The 20534-nt window shown below is 33.1% G+C and overlaps 1 protein-coding gene across 3 annotated transcripts in view; it reads left to right on the forward strand.

Moving 5' to 3' along the window:
* Positions 1-20534, forward strand: part of LRBA (LPS responsive beige-like anchor protein) — a 729797-nt gene that overhangs the window by 504691 nt on the left and 204572 nt on the right. For all 3 annotated transcript variants that reach the window (XM_032855538.1, XM_032855540.1, XM_032855539.1), the window contains exons 41-42: positions 17810-17927; positions 20239-20341. In XM_032855538.1, coding sequence (XP_032711429.1) covers positions 17810-17927; positions 20239-20341 — 221 coding nt within the window. The remainder of the gene's footprint in view (positions 1-17809; positions 17928-20238; positions 20342-20534) is intronic.

Here is a 20534-nt window from a genome sequence, read left to right on the forward strand (position 1 = left end):
GTTGGTGAGGATGTGGAGAAAGGGGAACCCTCCTACACTGTTGGTGGGAATGCAAGCTGATACAGCCACTCTGGGAAGCAGTATGGAGGTTCCTCAAAAGGTTAAAAATAGAGCTACCCTGTGACCCAGCAATTGCACCACTAGGTATTTATCCAAAGGATACAAACATTGATTCGAAGGGCACATGCAACCCAGTGCTTATAGCAGCAATCAATGTTCACAATAACCAAAATAGGAACGAGACCAGATGTCCACTGACAGATGAATGGAGAACACACACACACACACACACACACAGGAATATTACTCAGCCATCAAAAAGGATAAACTCTTGCCATTTGCAGCAACATGGATGGAACCTAGAGGGTATTATGCTAAGAGAAATAAGTTAGTCAGAGAAAGACAAACATCAGATGATTTCACTCATATGTGGAACTTAAGAAACAAAAGAGATGAGCTTAGGAGAAATGAAGGAAAAATAAAGATGAAATAAGAGAAGGAGAGAAACCATAAGAGACTCTTAACTATAGGAAACAAACTGAGGGTACCTGAAGGGGAGGTGGGAGAGATGGATAACTGGGTGATGGCATTAAGAAGGGTACTTGATGTATTGAGCATGAGGTGTTATATGCAACTGATGAATCACTAAATTCTACCTATGAAACTAATAATATATGTTAAGCAAATTGATTTTAAATTAAAAAATTAATAAATTCTGATTTCCAGTTATCTTGACCTCTAGATAATACATGCAGTCATAGGAAGAACAACTGAGAGCTGAGTGTATGCAACTCAGTATTCAATCTAAGTGATTTACTCACCAGTTCATTACACCACATTAAGCTCTGTTGTCAGCTTTGTCTGTCACAACTTACACTTAAAAAAAAAAAAGAAGTAGGAAATACCAGACTTAGCCTAATGTTCTTAAAATATATTTATTTAAGTCTTTATTGCATCTGCATAGTGTTTAAGATAGTGTACTTCCTTTTACTTGTCTGTTCTCATTCTTTTATTTGCTGTTTTCTGGTTATAGTATACTGTTATATAAACTTTAAATCATTAGTCTTCAGAAAAAGCTCCATTGCTATTCTGATGGCAAAACATTAAACTTATATATTGGTTTTTGGTAAATTTACATTTTACTGTTAAAGCTTCCTATCAAAAGCATTCTTTTTGGTTTTAAATTGTACTTCCTACTCCTTTAATACTTTATATATTTTGTCTTACTACTCCTCTCTGCCTTTCTTGTTCTTATAAGTGTTTAAAGTTTTTCTTGCTGTTATGAATGCACTATTTTTTATACTTTCTGTACCTAAGTGCCAGTTACAAAAACAGAGAACAGATATTAATATATTCCATATTTATTTAATATTTGTCTAATTAGAGTGCTTTTGATATATTAACAGTTTTTATCTCTTCCTTTCAGTGTTTATACCAGCTTTTAGATTTTATTGCATTTTAGTTTTTATAAATTTTGCAATTTGATGATAATTGTTACTGTAATAATTGCTAACAAATATTTATGGGCAAGGCACTGTTTTATTATACATTGTTTATACATTAATTATTTTTCAAAACAAGTATATGAAATGGATATTGTTGTTGAGTCTAGAGTTTACATGTTTGTCCCCAGCTCACATAGCTAATATTTGTTGTTGGTTTCTGATAAAATCCTTCATTATATGTAATTTTTTTTCCATTTCCATTTTGGTAGAATTATTTTTTTATGAATGTGAATTTGATCAAATGCCTTTTCAGCATCTATTAAATTATTATATAATGTTTCCCTTTTAATTTATTGATTTTGTCAGTATAATATTATAGATTTTCTGAATGAACCACTCTTGGAATCCAGGAAAGTACCATCCGTGGTAATATTATTTTTATAATATGTTGCTGGATTTTATTTACTTCTGGATTATTTATAAGTTTTATATCTTTATTTAGTAATGAAGTTGCTATTCCTTTTTTCTTTTTTATAGTTTCTCTTTTGCTATGTTTTCAGGATTAAGATTATTCTGACTTGATGAATTATGGAGACTCCTGTTTTTTCCCTGTGGTCTAGAATAATTTTTCCAAGTTGTAATTTAAGATTAGGTAAAGGTCAGCTGTGTACTTGTTCTATGAGTGGTAACTTCCATACATACTATCAAGGATATCATCCCAGAGATCACAGAACAGAAAAACTCAGAGATTAAATTAAGATTCTTAAATCATGTGGTTTATTAAATCAACTCAAAACACAAAATGAGAAGAAAGGGAACTTGATATGGAGTAAATTAATGAATTTAGGATAGAATGCAAGTGGGTAGAGTACTTTAATCCTAGTCATGCGACATTTACATGTTCTGTCTCTTTCTCTGCCCCATCACCCTTCCCTGTTGATAGTACTGTGAGTACCAATATTGAGCAAGGGAATCAGGATGGAGAGGCCAGTGAAACACAGTTGCTTTATTGGAGATGCAACAGCAAGTATACCTGGCCACAGTTAGAGCTAACCAATTATCCTGCTGAATAGTTTTGTTTTTGTCTGAATTTCTTGTGCTGATAAAACCCACAGGGACCAGAATCAGACCATATTGGGTATGACAATTTGGCATATTGAAATTGGTTGGGTGGCAAATTTAAGCCTAACTTAGTTGTCATCCAGAATGTCAAGAACTGTGAGAGGTCTGAAATTTTACCATATTTGCAAGCTAACAATTTTTTTCTATGAAAATTTCATGGATGCTAGTAGAAGACATGAGACGCCTGGGTCAGAGGCAAAGAATTTTCTTCTAACACAACAAACAGATTATGTGTCTAAATGAGTGAATTACCCTAAATATTTGTCCCTCGGTTTCATGAGGTGATGTGGGTGGGTGCTATGGACTGAATTATGCTTTCCCCCTTCACCCCCAAGTCATATGTTGAAACCCCAATCCCAGTTGTGACTGTGGGCCTTTAGGAGATAGTTCATAAAATTAGCACCCTAATCCAATAGAAGTTTGGCTTTATATGAAGAGGAGGAGAATGATTGCCACCCTCCCCTCCTTTCTCTTTCTGTATCCATGTGAGGATGATGTGAATGGCAACCATCTGCAAACCAGGTAGAGAACTCTCACCAGGAACCAACTACACTAGCACCTTGACCTAGGACTCCTTAGCCTTCAGAACTATGAGAAATGTGTTACTGTGGTTTAAGCCACCCAGTCTTTGATACTTTGTTGTGGCAGTCTGAACTGGCTAACACAAAAATCCTGGGTAGGTACTGTCCACCCAGGGAGTTTACATCCCAGTTGGGCATCCTCAATGTTTGGAAACCCAAAATGTTTATGATGGTCAGTAAAGTTTGTCCCTTGCCCCCAGAGGGTTTATCATTATCTTTATTATACTGGACAGTAAACAAACCTTCCTTGTGCTCCAAGTGAGACGCTGTCTCTTCCAAGGCTGTTTGTTGTCCATACAATCTTGAAAAGAGTGTCTGGAACAGAAGGTTCATTATTGCCTCACTCTCAAGACCTACGGAAAAATCAGCAAACCAAAGCAAAGTTGGCATGGTTATATCTTAAGAGTTGGTCTTTACATCTTTATCTGAAAGAACCCCTTTTTTAGTTCTGTCATACTTCAGTATATTCTATCTTTAACAAGCCTTAACAGATTTCTAACTTTAAAATTACTGTCCATATTTAGCACCTTTTGAATTCTCTCTCAGAAGCTGCTATTTTACTCATTATTTCTACTTAACATAGCTTTTGAGTTTTATCTCTATGACATGTTACCATCTTACTATCAGTGGTGATTATTTCTTTTGGTTCTCAACTATCCCATTTATTTTCTTGTCTTCTAGAGAATTTAATATTCTTAGATGATGTAGCAAATTCATATTACATATATATTCAGAATATTTTTGTTTGAGATGTTAGGAGACATTTCTTTTAGGTGCTAGTTACTTATCACAGGGCAATGATACTTAATAGGCTTTTTTTTTTTTTTCCAATTCCTAGGGGAGCCTCCCCCTTTTTTTTTTTTTTAAGATTTTTATTTCTTTATTTGACAGACAGAAATCACAAGTAGGGAGAGAGGCAGACACAGAGAGAGGGGGAGGCAGGCTCCCTGCTGAGCAGAGAGCCCGAGATGCGGGGCTCGATCCCAGGACCCTGGGATCATGATCTGAGCTGAAGGTAGAGGCTTTAACCCACTGAGCCACCCAGGCGCCCCTCCACTTTTTTTTTTATCTTAAAGTAAGTTCCCTTTAAAGCAAACCAAATAATAAATTCCCAGTTTTTTAGTACTTATGAGAGGTCATTTTAACCTCTCTCTGGGAACAAAAAATTTTGCTAACCTTGATCATGGCTCCACTAAATAACCTTACTAGGAGTTGAGATGCAAAGCTCTCTCCTTTAGTATGTCTAGAGCTCTCTCTCTTACTCAGTTTTGAATGATTGTAGAAGCAAGGAGTGAGAGATGAGGAATTAGTTTTCATTTGAAATGGTTGATCTCATTTATTCATTGAGTATACATATACTGAGTTCTGTAATGTACCAAGTATTCCAGGTATGTCTTTAGGTATGTAGACATATTACTGTGTAGTCAGGGAGACATTTACAAATAAATGGAATTGGTACTAGAGTTGTGATAGCACAAAATAGAGAATGGTTGAATCTGCTTGGAAAGTCAGAGGTGTTATGAAACATTGTCTTGGCCTTTTAGAATGAGAGGAGGAGTTCACCATGGAGCAAATATTATGTAGTGGCTTAGGGTACAATTTTAGAAGCCTGATAGACTTGGCTTACCTCCATACTAGTTATGTGTTTTTGGCCACATCATGTAATATCTGTTAAATGTGTTTCCTTGTATATAAGATGGTGAAAATGACATTTTATAGTATCATTTTGGTAACTAACTGAAATAAAGCACTTAACATAATCCTGGCATATAATGGACTCCAGTTAAATTATATTTTGTAATAGCTGTTGCTATTACTGCCTACTGTTACTCTAATACAGCCGCCACCACCACCTCTTCTATCAAGCTCATTAAAAGAGATTGCCTTCCAGACTGGAAGACCAGCACATTGGAAGACATATTAAGCATAGCATGATTTAAGTGTGTATGTTACGTGATATGGTTTGAACATGAGACATGTCTATGAAAATATCCGTACATGATGAGGACTTATTCTAAAGGTGATTTCAGTACATATGACCTAGAGCAGGGTTGCAGGTGCCAGTATGGAAATCAAAAGGAAATGAGTGCAGGGTTTAGGATGACTCCGGTTTTTTTGTGGTTTACATGATATTTGTGACTCCGTTTACCAAAGTATTCTCCAGTGGACTAATGATAGCTCTTGAGGCAACAAAATAAGTGATTATATGTTGAATTTGAAAATTTAGAAGACATCATGGTAAGTGACTGGATATATGGGTCCAAAACTGACCTCTCCAAGTGGAGGTAATCTAATGTCTCTAATGTCTCATCACTAGAAACCCTTGAATGGTTTGGTATTAGAAATAGTGGTTATAGATGAAATCACTTGGTATAAAATGAGAAGGTGAGAATTCAGCAACTCCACTAAAATCCAAAGGAAGTGAAGTTGGAATGTAGGACCAAAGGAAACTGGTATAGACATTTTTGAGAAATATAAGTGACAGGTGGGTGCATTCATGAAAAATTTGTGAAAGTGGAAGACTGGAAAAGCTTCTTCTGGTAGTTGGAGATGACATTTAATCCATTTATTTTCTAGAGTATCCACAATACATCTCAAAGAAGTTACATAAATATTTAAGTAGAGATTGCCACTTGAATTGTCTTGTCTTGTAATCCTTTTGTCTGGTTTTAATAAATGGGTAATGCTGGCCTAATGGAATGAGTTGGCAATTATTCCCTTCTCTTTAATATTCTAGGAGAGTTTTGTAGAATTGGTACTCTCTTTTTTCTTAAATATTTGGTAGAATTCACCAGTGGAACTGTCTGTACCTAGAATTTGCTTTATGGGAAAATTAGATAGAACTGTGAGTTGTATTTCTTTAATAGATATAGTGTTATTCATGTTATCTGTTATTTCTTGAGGGGGCTTTGGTAGTTTGCGTCTTTCAGGAAATTTGTCCATTGATAAAAAATTGTTCAATTTTGTGGTAATAAGTTGTATATAATATTCCCTTATTATTCTTTTAATGTCTACATAATCTGTAGTGATGTTTCCTCTCTTCTGATATTGATCATTCATTGATATCATTCCTCTTACTGGTAATTCGTATCTTTTCTCTTTTGCTTGATTAGTCGGGTCAGAGGTTTATAAAATGTATTGTTCTTTTCAAAGAAGAAGTTTTTTGTTTCATTGGGTTTTTTCTTTTATTTTTATGTTTGCTACTTCATTGGTTTTTCACTTTGATTTTGTACATCTTTTGCTTACTTTGCATTTAATTTGCTATTTTTATAGTTTTTTTAAAAGGAAGCTGAATCACTTATGTGAGAACTAGTTGTTTTTTTTTTTTAACCATTAGTATATGTGTTTTGTGCTAAAGGTTTCCCTCTAAACACTGCTTTAGCTACAGTTCACAATTATTTACATACTGTGTTTTCATTTGTATTCAGTTCAAAATGGTTTTTAATTTCTTTTTTGTTACTTCTTAGACCCATGAATTATTCAGAAGTACAGTCTCTCAAATCTTGGGAATCCTTCAGATATATATGTTATTGATTTCTAATTTAATTCCATTGTTATCAGAGAATATACTTTATATGATATGAATCTGCTAAATTTATTGCAGCTTGGTCTTTTGACCCAAAATATGCTGTTTGTGTAAATTTATATTTTGTTGTGTTTGAATGGAATGTTTTATAAATGTCTTAGGTCATAGTCAATCTTTTTCACGTCTTTTGGTTTTCTACCTCCTTGTTTATCAGTTGTTGAGGAGGAATGTTGAGATCTGTTTATAATTGTGGGTTTATATTTTTCTCATTTTAGTTCTTAGTTTTTGCTTCATGTATTTTAAATCACTGTTACTCAGTTCCTAAACAATTGGAATGGTTATGGCCTCTCAGTGAAATGTTCTGTTATCAGATCATTTCATACCATATCAGTGAAATGAGCTGATAGATCTGTTATCTATCCCTAGTAATATTTTTTGTTCTAAAATCTATTTTGTCTAATTTGATGTCCTTTTCTACAGAAGTCATCTGGGTCATTTCTGGGTCAGTTCTGTTTAATTTCTTTCTTCATTATGAGTCGTATTTTCCTGATTTTTTTGTAGTTCTGGTAATTTTGAATTAAATACCAGCTGTGGTAAATTTTACCCTGTTGTGTTCTAGTCTGTAAATATTTTAATGCATTGTTTTGTGATACAGTTAAGTTACTTAGAAATAGTTTGATCCATAGGGATTCTGCTTTTTAAGTTTGTTAGGTAGGGGGTGCCTGGGTGGCTCAGTGGGTTAAGCATCCAGCTCTTGGTTTTGGCTCAGTTCTTGATCTCAGGTTCTGGAGATCAAGCTCTGTGCTCAGCATGGATTCTGCCTCAGATTCCCTCTCCCTCTCTTTCTGCTCCATTCCCCTGCTTGTGCGTGTGCCCATGTGCGTTCTCTCTCTCTCTCTCTCTCAAATAAATAAATAAACATCTTGAAAACAAAACAAGTTTGTTAGGTAGGACCAGAGCAACATTTAGTTTCAGGCTAATTATTTCCCCCTAGTGAGGCAAAACCCTTCTAAGTACTTTACCCAGTGCTCCATGAATTATGAGTTGTGTTTTTTTGGTTGGTTTGTTTGTTTGTTTTTTGTTTTTTTGCCTTGGCATTTGAGCTCTGGGTATTGTTCCTTGTAATTTGGAGGGATAATTCTTTTACTGGCTTCAGGTTTTTTTTTTTTTTTTTAAACACATGGGTTGATGAGTACTCAGCTAAAAGACTATGGATCACACAGAAGCTCACTTACTTTCCATCACTCTCCATTCTTCTGCTGTGCCCTATGAACCTAGCGGCCTTGTTCTCACTGTTCTCCACTCTGTTGTCTGTACTTCAGGAGACCTCAGTGTTCCACCGGGCATACTCCTGCTGCCCTGGAGCATGCAGATTTCTTGAGGCAGTGAGCTGGGGTAATAGTTTGTGTCACCACTTTTTTTCTTGTCTCTCAGGGATCGTTGTCTTTAATTCTTGATGTTTACAGTCTTGAAAATAATTTTTTTCCATCCATCTGTTTTAAATATTGTTTGTGTATAAGGGTAAATCCGGTCTCTTACTTTATCTTGGTTGGAAGTTAAAGTACTCTGACCCTTGAATTTGATTTTTTAAAAATGCTGTGTTATATTTTTGCATCTCATTTTTCTACCCTTTTCTGGTTTCCAATATTTGTGGTCATGTGTCCTAGAATCTTGTGTATATAGTTTGCAAGGTTGGGCTGGCCCTGTATTCACCAGTCACTGTCTTCTTGCACTGTGGTAGGTGTTACGAATAGAACAGAAAGATGACTAAGACCCGTGGCCTAACCTCAAAGAACTGTCAAGAACTCCAGTCTGGAGAGGTTATGCAATGTTATGGAGTTATACAGTGGAATCAGTTTAACCAAATCTCATTTAAATTGTTTTTATAAAGTTCTGTGTAATACAATAGGTTCTTCAAGAAAATTGCTTTTTGAAAGACTACATCCGAAGTTAAATACAAGCACGATATTTAGTGTATGCTCTATTGTGGAATATATAGAGACCTGTACTACTCGTTTATAACTGACTCCAGCTAAACAAACTGAGTGATTAGTTCAGGAAGAAAGCAAAAATAAGATAAAATAAAATAAAATAAAAATATATGTATAATAATGTAGAAAAGTATCTTCCTCTAATTAGGAAAAAAAGTGTCCTGGGAGTCTGAGGCTGTTGGCATGAAGTTCTTTGTAACATTTTCTTTTCCATTTTGCATTTTATCTCTGTTCTTTGCTCTTTGAAGAACAAAAGCAAGTTTCTTGAAGAAAAGCAAAGGTTTTCCCTTTAATTAATTTAAATAGCTTACTCACCAGAGAAACTTTTAATGGCTAAATCACATTGTACCTGCTACAAAAAGTAGTCTAGCTACAGGCTGGCTGATGGTACTTCTAACTTGGAGGTTTAATGCACAAATCTAGGGAGAGCTTTTGATACCAATTTGAAATTGAGTTTGAGTTCATAAAGTAAGAATTGGCACTGAGAAGAAAAATAGTTTGTGTCTTTTGGTTGTCTTAAAAGTATTTATTATACAACATTCCAATATATTTAAAGTTAAGTACTTTTTTATTAGTGCTGATTGAAATTAAACTTTTTATTAAGGCACAGAAAGCTCCTGACTTTAGAGAGTCCCTATGTGGAATAATAGGAAAAAATACTTCATAGCTTGAGTTCAGTAACAATAGCATGTTATTCTTACAAGTTTTTGAGATGTTACTAGGTATTTTTCCAATCAAAATGGAAAAATCATTAATTATAATTTATATTACCATTTTCCCCATATCATTGATGTAAGGAAAAATTAAATATAAGCATGTTTGAGTAAAAAACAATTTGCATATTGTTAGCATAAAAAATGCAAAAGTGATTTTGAGGGTGGAAAGTTGGCCAGAGAGGTGTTGAGAATAATTTTAGAGAGAAAATAGCTGAATGAGGGAAATATCTTTTTTGCCTTTTTCTGATTTTGAGAGTATAGATTAATGCATAAATTTATGCATACTTATGTTTAACTTACCTTATTAATAAAATGAAAAGGTATTGGTCATGGGGCGCCTGGGTGGCTCAGTCAGTTGATTGTTTGCCTTGGGCTCTGGTCATGATCTCTGAGTCCTGGGATCAAGCCCCGCATTGGGCTATCTATTCAGTGGGGAATCTGCACTTGCTCACATGCGCCCTCGCTTTCAAATAAGTAATAAAATCTTAAAAAAAAAAGAAAAGGTATTGGTGGTAATGATTGTCTTTTCAAGGAATCATTTGAATTAGACAAAACTCTACTGGGGAAAGGTAATAAACTTGCTAAGATTCCAGACTATTAGTAACTCTTTTACTAATCTAAAATATTGAAGTTTTTCTTTTTTGTATATAGTGCAAGGTAATTTCTCTATCTCATAATAAAATCAGATGGAACACTTTAACACCTTCTTCATGATAAAATTGACATTGTGGTTTTGTTTTTATTATGTTTGTATTTAAAAGGTAGGTATCTCCGAACCCAAATATCTCTATTCTTTAATTCAGGTAATTATTTAAGTTTATTCTTTTTCTGAAAATGTAATACCTTTACCTCACACGGTGCTGTGAAAAATAAAGTAAGGTACATTCATGTTCCTTAATATTCTTTTGTGGTGTAATTTGGATTCTTCTTTTAAAAATAATCAGATGCAGATGTATTTAAATTAAAAACTAAATTAAAATTTAGTTGATGATATATAAATACCTTCTTTTTATACTTCTGCATTACCACATTTGCTTTTGACTCATTAAGATATATATTAAATGTTAAGTAAGAGATCGCTTTTATGATACATCATTTAGAATGCAAATTATTTTGAAGCTGAAGAATATTGAAAATAAAACAGAACCAACTAAATCGTCTGAATTATTTACAGGCCAGGGGCTTAAAGGTGCAATACTCCAGCACAAATATTAAATTATGAAATGGGAATTTCAGTTTGCCATAAATCTGTCTGCCATAGCAGCTTAAAATAAAATAGTTTTACCCATCTAAAGCAACATCAATTTGCCAGTCAGTGCTTCATGTATCAAAGAGTGTGCTGTGAAAATATCAATATCATTGGTTAATATAAATGAAATTAATTTTTAAAGCTGGGCTAAAGGTTGACATCTGAAAAATTGCATTACTTTGCAGAAGAGAAATTTCTGTCTTCTAGTGAAATTTCAGGTCATGAGGGCAAGTAATTTTCACAATCTTCAATGGGAGCCAGTGAAATATGAACTTCATTGTCACCTAGCCCCAAAGCGATAAGATAAAATGAGCTGATACATCATTTGCTGTGGTTTTATCATCTCCCTCAGTAATTGGAAGAGAAAACATAAGAGTGTATGTGTTTGTGTGCTCCCCTCTTGCCCCTCCCAGCTGCCCCATCATCCACACCCAGGCTAAAACCATTTTAGCCCAATCAATACAGAGGTCACGTAGCATTTTATTTATATATTTTTAATTTTTCATACTGACTAAACTGCCAAGTAGAACATTAGAGTAATGAATATGTTTAATTGAATTTGTCACCCATGAAAATGCTAAGGAGAATACTGCACTACATCATAGTACCTAGTAAGCAGGAGGAAATTTACTATATAGAAGGAAAAAAATTAAATAACTCATAATTAATTTAATAGGTAATTTCCTTTCATATTCATAATTTTCTTACTTTTGTTATCATTGTTCTGTTCTTTTCAAAGTTTGGAGACATTCTGCGTATTCATGGATAATATTTAATAACAAAATTACTATCGTAAAGTTTTAATCAACCAACTATATATCATTTTTAAATTCAAAAAGACCTCTAAGTTTTACTTAAGAATTTATCTTTGAAAACTTAAAAGTTCTGTGGTAGGTAATGAAGTAAATCCATAAGCCAACTAGAATACAGTATTATTAGAATAAATTCTGAGTTTATGAATAAATTCGTAAGTGCCATGCTTTGATAACAAATTTCAGGGAAAATTGTATGCAGCAAAATCCAAAAACTATGTTAATAACATCATGGTAAGCCTTAAAATACTTGATTAAAATTACTTTCTACTAGTTTGTTAGCATTGCAGTTGTTATAAATAAAATTTGTAAATTTATCTAGTGATGAGTTGCTATTAGAATGTTTTTCAGTGTGTTTTCATTTTAGATATATTTCAGATATTTACTGTTTTCTCAAATTAATGTATAATCTTTGTGACTAATTTATAATTGCTTTTCATGAAAGTGGAATATGAATATTTTCTTGACTTTCCTTCCAGTGGTGTCATTGCTTAATTGAAAGAATGGTTGGCTTATATTTTGTATATTAAGTTTGAAACATTTTTCATGATGTTAAATATATTCTATATATTTTATAAAAAGTTTTGTTACAAAATTGTAAGTATACTTGGTGACATATATTATCTGATTTTACTTTTATTATCAGATTCTTCAGAAATCAATATGGAATTGTCTCAGAGTAAACCCTCCAAAAATTGACAAATATGTGGGACTAGTGTTTGCAATGCTAGTCTTTTTTTTTTTTTTTTAAAGATTTTATTTATTTATTTGACAGAGAGATCACAAGCAGGCAGAGAGGCAGGCAGAGAGAGAGGAGGAAGCAGGCTCCCCGCTTAGCAGAGAGCCCGATGCGGGGCTCGATCCCAGGACTCCGAGATCATGACCCGAGCCGAAGGCAGCGGCTTAACCCACTGAGCCACCCAGGCGCCCCTGCAATGCTAGTCTTAAACATTAAGAAAGAACAGTATTTTAAAAAGCCTTTTTCTGATTTTTATATACAAACACCTATTTCTTATTTTTGAAGTAAAAGATTTTATCACTTTTTAATATTTTTCCCTTTAAAATTTTTAAAAAACATTTTAAATTTACTGAGGGTAGTTTGTATAGTTTTTGAAAACAAAACTTTTTTTCTTCACTAAAATGAAGCAAATATGACTTTGTTTTTAGAGACTACTTAAAAATTCTTTTAAAGCTTGATATTCAATAAAATTATGCAATTGGGCAATAAATACATTTCTTTTTCTCTCAGAGGATGAGCAAACAGAAGAAAGTTTTATTTGAATAAATTCATAAGCTTTTCAAAATAAATGATTAAAAGGAAAGTGGAAAAAATGATTTCCTTTAAGCCAATAAATGCAACAGGGTGAAGAAGTTTTTATATGTATTCACAGTACATTATTTGAAAGATAGAAGAAATTATTGTGTGTATTATTTGGGAAAAATAATATATCCCTTTCAGAAGCCTCAATTTTTAGGTAAAAATTTTAAAGTTATGTTTGATATTTTTAATGTAAAGAAATGGTGTATGTGTGTATATTTAAAATTAAGTGCTGATTTCTTTCCTCTCTTACCTCAACATTTTAATTAAATATCCTCGTTAAACAAATTATAAAAATATAAAGTTGAATTTACTTTTACTATTAATACTAACCTTATTAAAACAAGGTGATAAACATTCAAAGAGTCTGTGGGCTTAAGCTTTCAAGCTATTCTAGACTTGGGGTCATAACTGCAGAGCAATGGTAATGATACGGTTTCCATAGCAACTGATTCATTGGAGGGCTAGACCTCTGTCTAGGGTGCTGTCAGTGTATGTAGAGTTTCAGCGAACAGAAAGTCCCAAAGAAGGGTCTGCTTCTACCTAATCCAGTTTTAATTGAACTCTAGAGACTTTGAAGTGAAGCCTCAGACCAGGAATATACTATTCCAATAAGAAATAAACCTCTTGCTTAGCTAGGCCTCAGCTGCATTTCAGTACTGACACCTTTTCCTAATGAATACCTTAAAGAAATGTTATTATATCAATTTCAGCTACTACTTCTATTACTTAAAAGATTTTTCGTTTTCATTTTAACCCAGCTATCTTGACCGTAAGTATAGAATTTCATTTGTTAATTCTTCTTAAGTCAGGCTAGTTTTTTGTGTGTGATATTAATTTTCGATACTTATGGCAATTTTATATAATTTTGTCTTCTCTCCTCCTTCTTCTTTTTCTCTAACTTTTAACAAACTAGACCAAATGATATTTAATTTGAAAGCACACTACTGTCATACCTTCAGTATGATACCTGATTTATATCAGGTTTGAAAACATACAAAACAATGGTGGATATTATTTATGGATGTATATGTACTAATAGTGTAAAAACTGACATGGAAATGATGAAGCTTAAAACAAGAATAGTGATTTGCTCTCACAAAGAAGGAAAATGAGATTAGGAAAAGTTATATATGGGAATGTCAGTACCTCTAAAATGCTTTATTTTTTAAAGATATGCAATAAGATGGGAAAATGTGAGGATTTTATATGGTTGAGTAATGGGTACATGGGGTTTATGCCATTTTCTGCAGTTGTGAATATGATTTGGTAATAAAACATTTTAAGGAAGCATCCCACTTTTAAGTCAGTTTTTTAATAACTATACTGCTTAAAGGTATGGGATATAAATTGAATTTTTTATTAGAAAACCTTCAGTACATTAAAAATCTTATAATAATGTTTTAGTATGCTTATTTTTATTAATAATTAAAGTATCTTTGAATATAATTAAATGTTTAGTTGCATGGCCATGATCTTATAATGACTGAACCCACCATTATGAGCAACAGGTTTTATTATATAGCTTTATAGATATAAAAGGTAGAATTTTCAGGTTAGTGTGTGATATTCTTAGCATATCATAGACCTTAGAGGAGTCTTTGTTATTTTTATTCTTTAATTTCCTTCTTTCACCTATAACCCAAGGACAGGAAGACAAATGTAGTTGATTAAGATTGTGTTAAGTTGAGTTATAGTTTAACAAATATTTAAGCCCCTTACAAATGTGACAATGTGGAATGTATATTGTAACCTTTGTATTTTTGTATTGGAGAATATGGAAGTAGGCTGGACTCTGCCACTAACTTCCCAAGGGACTTTGTATTAACTATTTAATAGGTCTGGCTCTCATTCTCCTTACTAATAATTGGATACTAGGTTGGAGTCTAAGTGTTACAGACCATATACTAGATTGTCTCCTACTTGGTAAGTCTAGGGTGGCAAATTCAAATGCCAACAGGAACTGGACAGTTAGTAGTAAATGAATGAATGAGTAGAGACTGTGCCAAAATGATGTGCGTATGTCAGTTGTTACCATGTGGCAGATAGATCTAGGTATGACAGATGCCCTAGTTTTTCTGAGAAACCAGAAATCTCAGTACTTTGTTAAAATGTCATACGGTCCAAACAAAATGAATTTGGGCCATATATTGAGCTTCGGTTGCTATTCACTGACTCATGTAATCATTCAAAAACATCTACTTTTTGTCAGACATTGTTCTAGACAATGGAAATAAAGTATACTAAAAGTCCTCATTCTGGTAGAACTAAGACTCTAATATTTTAGTGCTGAGTAGAGACAATGGACAAGCAAGCTGATAATAATTTCAAGTAATGATAAGTGTTGTGAAGGAAATCTGATGAGTTTGAGGTGGTTATGGAAGAAGTGGGGTTTAGATCCAGTGACTTCTTTGAGGAGGTGGCATCGGAGCAAAAATCTAATGTGAGAATCAGCTAATTATGTGAGGATTTGGGAGAACATTAGAGTCAGACAAGAAAATATCTTATGAAGGCCCCAAAAAGGAATGAATTGGGCTCATCAGCGAGTCTCAGATATAAGGCTTTATAAATAATTATAAAGAGCATCAGTGTTTCTTATGCATGTAGTGGGATGCCACTGGATGGTCATTAAATGCATGAATGATGTGATCTGATTTATATTTAAAAATTCTATTAAAATCTTTTTTTCTTTGGATCCTCTGGTCATAGTAGACTCTGCTATGGTGAGATAAGAGAGAGACCAAGTAGGAGGCACTGTAGGCTCTGGAGGCTTGGGCCTACTGGTCATGGTGAGAGAAAGAAGTACATGTAGCCTCTGCTTTCAAAAAACTTGAGAGTAAGACTTTCAGTTTTGTTCTTTCTTTTCCTGTTCATTTCTCCTGATCTTATTTATGCAGGTATTGGCTGAATGAAAATAGATGTCTGTATCACCAGTTTTAAAACTAAAAGTTTGTTTGGTCCTTAGAACTTTTGTTTTGTTTTTCAAAAAACACTGAGACTTGGAGTTATTCTTTTGTTTTTAGATCCTTTGTGCCAAAAATAGAATTCGTAGAAAAATCTAAATACATACTTAGTGAATTAAATAAGGTAGTTTTTTTTTTTTTTACCAATGAAATTGCATTTTTACATTGAGGAATTTAGATTTGTTTGTATTTAAAATCTAGAATATGGAAATGAATATAGAAAAAGAAAGTTCTTGTGGGATAAATTCTTCTTATTATTTTTTCCTCTCCTTGCTTATCCCATCTTTGTCCCTACCTTTCAATATCATAATCACATGTCATTCTATTTGAATTTTTTAATGGTGGTTACTTTTGAGAGAGATATCTTAATGATTTGCTTTCAGGGATTTTCATTAGGTTTTGATAGTAAATTTTATTAAATTAATATTAGGTGAAGTACTGATGTAAGAAATGCCACATCTGGTTTTCCTTTAACACTTTCATAATTAAGCTTTTGAAATGAACTTTTTAAAAAACAAAACTTGAATAACAAAGCAACGAAGTGGCTTAGGACTAAAGACAGGATTACTTTGAGTTGGCAAAGCATTCTAAGCTACTGCGTCTGTCACATGGGATGACAAGAATTGTAACAAGTTACTCTGACAACCACCTACTCCATAGAGAGATTATGTTGAGTTCATTTGCAGGTTTGTGTTTAGCCTAGCTGACAAAATGATACTTAACCTCTTATACAGTCAGTCTTTGTGCTTCCTGAATGAGTGACTGTTGGCTTAACAGTGACCTTAAAATGTGATTTTTTTTTGAAGTTATGAACCTGAAGATATATAATTTTTTGTTTTATTAAAAAACAGACATACATCACTGTATTAGTTAAAGAATACAGCATGGTTTCTTGTACATATATTGTGAAATGATTACCACAATATGTTTATTCATCTTCTCATATAGATACAATTTTTTTTAAAAAAAGAAAAAGGGGAAAGTTCTCCTTGCAATGAGAACTCTTGGGATTTGCTCTAAATATATATTTTAAAGCATATAAAAGGTACTTCTGCAATAGAAACTAAAAAAAGGAAACAAAACAAACAAATATTAAGCAAAAAGCAGAGTCAGACCTCTAAATACAGAGAACAAACTGAGGGTTGCCAGAGGGAAGGGGTGGGGGTGGGCAAAATGGGTGAAGGGGAGTGGGAGGTACAGGCTTCCAGTTACGAAATGAATGAGTCAGAGGAATAAAAGGCACAGCATTAGGAATGCAGTCAATAATACTGTAATAGCAATATAACAGGACAGATGGTAGCTACATTTACGGTGAACATAGCATAATGTGTAAACTTGTCAAATCACTAAGTTATACACCTGAAACTAGGGTAACATTGTGTTTCAACTGTACTTAAACAAAACCTGATGAAAACCTCACATAACATAAAAAATATATTTCTGAGTACATTAAATTTGTATTATATGAAACTGAATTGTATATGTGATCTATAATCACATAGGGCATTCTTCTGAAGTTTTCCTTCTTTTTATCTAAAACTTTACTTTCCATAACAGGATTCAAAACCCGATCACTAAATAGTGAAATTTGTATTTCCTGAAAAGCAACAGATTACATCAGTGCTTTTATTTATTTTTTTTAAGATTATTTTTAAATTTATTTATTTGACAGACAGAGATCACAAGTAGGCAGAGAGGCAGGCAGAAAGAGAGGAGGAAGCAGGTTCCCCACTGAGCAGAGAGCCCAATGCAGGGCTCAATCCCAGGACCCTGGGATCATGACCTGAGCCAAAGGCAGAGGCTTTAACCCACTGAGCCATCCAGGCACCCCCACATCAGTGCTTTTAAATGCCCCAAATATATTTATAAATAGATGTTTTATAATTTTGCTCTGCTTTTTCATTGTTTCCTTTATGTAAATTGCAGTCTGTTTTCTTAGTCTCCCTCCAAATTGTTTCCATAACTTTTTGCAGTTTTTAGAAATTATTTTTCTTAATAGGGTATTTTCTGTTTTATTCAGGGGGAAAAACAAAAAGAAAAAATTAAACTGTTGTTACTTACTTGGGCTTATTTTTTTCCTCACTAGATCTTGGCATATACAGAAGGGCTGCATGGAAAATGGCTATTCACAGAGATACGATCAATCTTTTCTCGTCGTTACCTTTTGCAAAATACAGCTTTGGAGATCTTTATGGCAAACAGAGGTAATATGTTTCGGAAGTATATTGTTATAAAGCTAACCTCCACCTCTTTCAGATTTTATTTTTAAACATACCGTATTGTTTCCATTTAGATAGTAATTTGTAGTCTACTCTCTGCCATACTGACCTCATTTTTTGAACCACATGCATTTTCATGGTTTTTTTTCCCCCATTTGGTCATTTTTAGAATTATTTGTAGTAGTTTTAGTTTTCTGGCCATATCACAGATTAGTGAAAGGTTTTCTAAATATGGCGAATAACTAACTATTTAATCAGTTGGGGAATTTTGATGTTCTCAATATTGCTCTGATGCTTAAACTCCTTCTGGAAGGTGGGTGCATTTGGAGAGGGGAGAGGGTAATCAAATAATTGATACACTTATTCAATCTTTAGTCTAATCTATTGCCATTTATAAAGGGACCATCAGAAAATGGTACTCAAGTGTCCTGGTTGCTTTGTATTACATCATTCTTGAAAGAACTAAAATTCGATTTGTGGGTTTAAAATGGAAGTTGGTGAAATTCATTAAGACAAATAGGAGAGACAAGGTGAACTTGAAGTAAAAGCATTGGTGGATATGAGTGGAGGCATACCAGGGAGAATATATAAAACCTAGCGACTTATTGTACATACTCCTTATACATAAGTAGATTGAAGTTTTATTTTCTCTTTCTATAATCTACACATTGTCATTTAAAAAAAATCTACACAAAGTAAGATATATTCCATACACACATTATTTTCTCTTTATGGAGTGAAGTGTCTTTTTAGAATATAGATTTCTGGGGCACCTGGGTGGCTCAGTGGGTTAAGCCTCTGTCTTCGGCTCAGGTCCTGATCTCAGGGTCCTGGGATCGAGCCCCACATTGGGCTCTCTGCTCAGCAGGGAGCCTGCTTCCTCCTCTCTCTCTCTGCCTGCCTCTCTGCATACTTGTGGTCTCTGTCTGTCAAATAAATAAATAAAATCTTTAAAAAAAAAAAAAGAATACAGATTTCTTTAGATGGAGATGTTTCTTCCCTTCCTATTTGGTCTTCTCCCCTATACATACCTCTTTTTCCCAATGTTAACATTATTCTTCCAGGCAAATAATCAAGTAAATGTTTCATTCTTTAGTTCAGCCTGCATTGTCACTGTCCCAAAGGGGTTTTGTTACAGTCTTACAGTATTTATTACTTGCTCATCCTCATTCATATTTTACTCCTTTAAAATTTCTTATGCACCCTTGGTTTTGTGTGTTTTTCTTTCGCCTTTCCTTCATGACCTTCGTTATTTGCCATAACATGATAGTTTTTCTGTTGTAGTTTTTTTCCCCCTATTTTCAATGTAATAATGGATATATAGGGATAGCTTATTAAAAAGGTATGTTGGATATATATATATGACACCTTAGTGAATGATCATGTGCTTATTTACCTGAAACATGCTGGTAATGCCAGTATTTAAAACTATACCAGAGTAATAAATTTTTTCTGAAGAATTTTTTTTAAGCTGGGTAGAGAAAAGGGATCATTTTCTATATGAGTACATAGTGGTTATGATGCTAAAATTATAATAGAATTAAAATTTTAAGACTGTCCAAATTAATACCTTCTAAATTCTCTCCCATGATTTTGAATTTATTTTTGTATTTCTTAAGAAGATCAAAATTTATAGATGATTAATAAATTAACATTTATGTACTAAATATGTATTGTGTATTGGTTGTGTTTCTCGATAGTCTCAAATTGTGTTATTATTGATGTAGAGATGATGAGAAAACATTTAAATTTGATTATTAACTATAGAGGAAAAGTTTTCCTTTAGGTCACACATTGTTCTGGATTATGTGAACATACAAATTATAAACATAAAAATTGTAAAGAGAATAATTTTTAAACTTCATCATTGGAAATAAATATGTGACAATTTAGTACTTATAGCTATAGTATTTTTGGTGTTAGACTGTTAGATATGTAAAGTTAAAACTTTAAATATTTATAGAAACTCAAGATATATATGTTTAACTTGCTAAAATTCAATTTTGTAAATTCAAAATGTAGCTAATCTCAGCTTTATGTCACATTAATGCAACAACAGTTTTTAGAATTTCTGACAGCGTTTGGAGAAGGAACTATCTATGGCTAAGGTATTTATAAATAAAATGATTATTACCTCTGGCATATTAATACTAAAACTTGGTATGCACTATAATAAAAGTAATATGGCAGGAATTGTATACCTGAAATAAGAGTAGATATTTTATTAGACCAAGAAGTCAGTTTTCCAAGAAGGAAGGTATGTTGTGTTCTAACTTTTAAAAATGATTTTTCATAGTTGCTGTAATGTTCAACTTCCCAGACCCTGCAACAGTAAAGAAAGTGGTTAATTATCTACCTCGTGTTGGTATTGGAACCAGTTTTGGTTTACCTCAAACCAGGTACTGTTTTATATGAGAAAATTTTGGAAAATAATCTGTATTAGTATTTTTTCTTAATTTTCTTACTTATTTTAAACTTCCTTCTGTTTTTTATTTCATATTAAATGATTATTAATGCATTATTTTGAGTCAACTGAACTTCTATTTGAAAAAAACTAGAAAAAGAGGAACAAATGTCAACCAGAATAGGTTG

This window comes from Lontra canadensis, unplaced genomic scaffold, assembly GCF_010015895.1.
Source record: "Lontra canadensis isolate GAN:19392208 unplaced genomic scaffold, GSC_riverotter_1.0 scaffold10, whole genome shotgun sequence".
Classification (NCBI taxonomy): Eukaryota; Metazoa; Chordata; class Mammalia; order Carnivora; family Mustelidae; genus Lontra; species Lontra canadensis.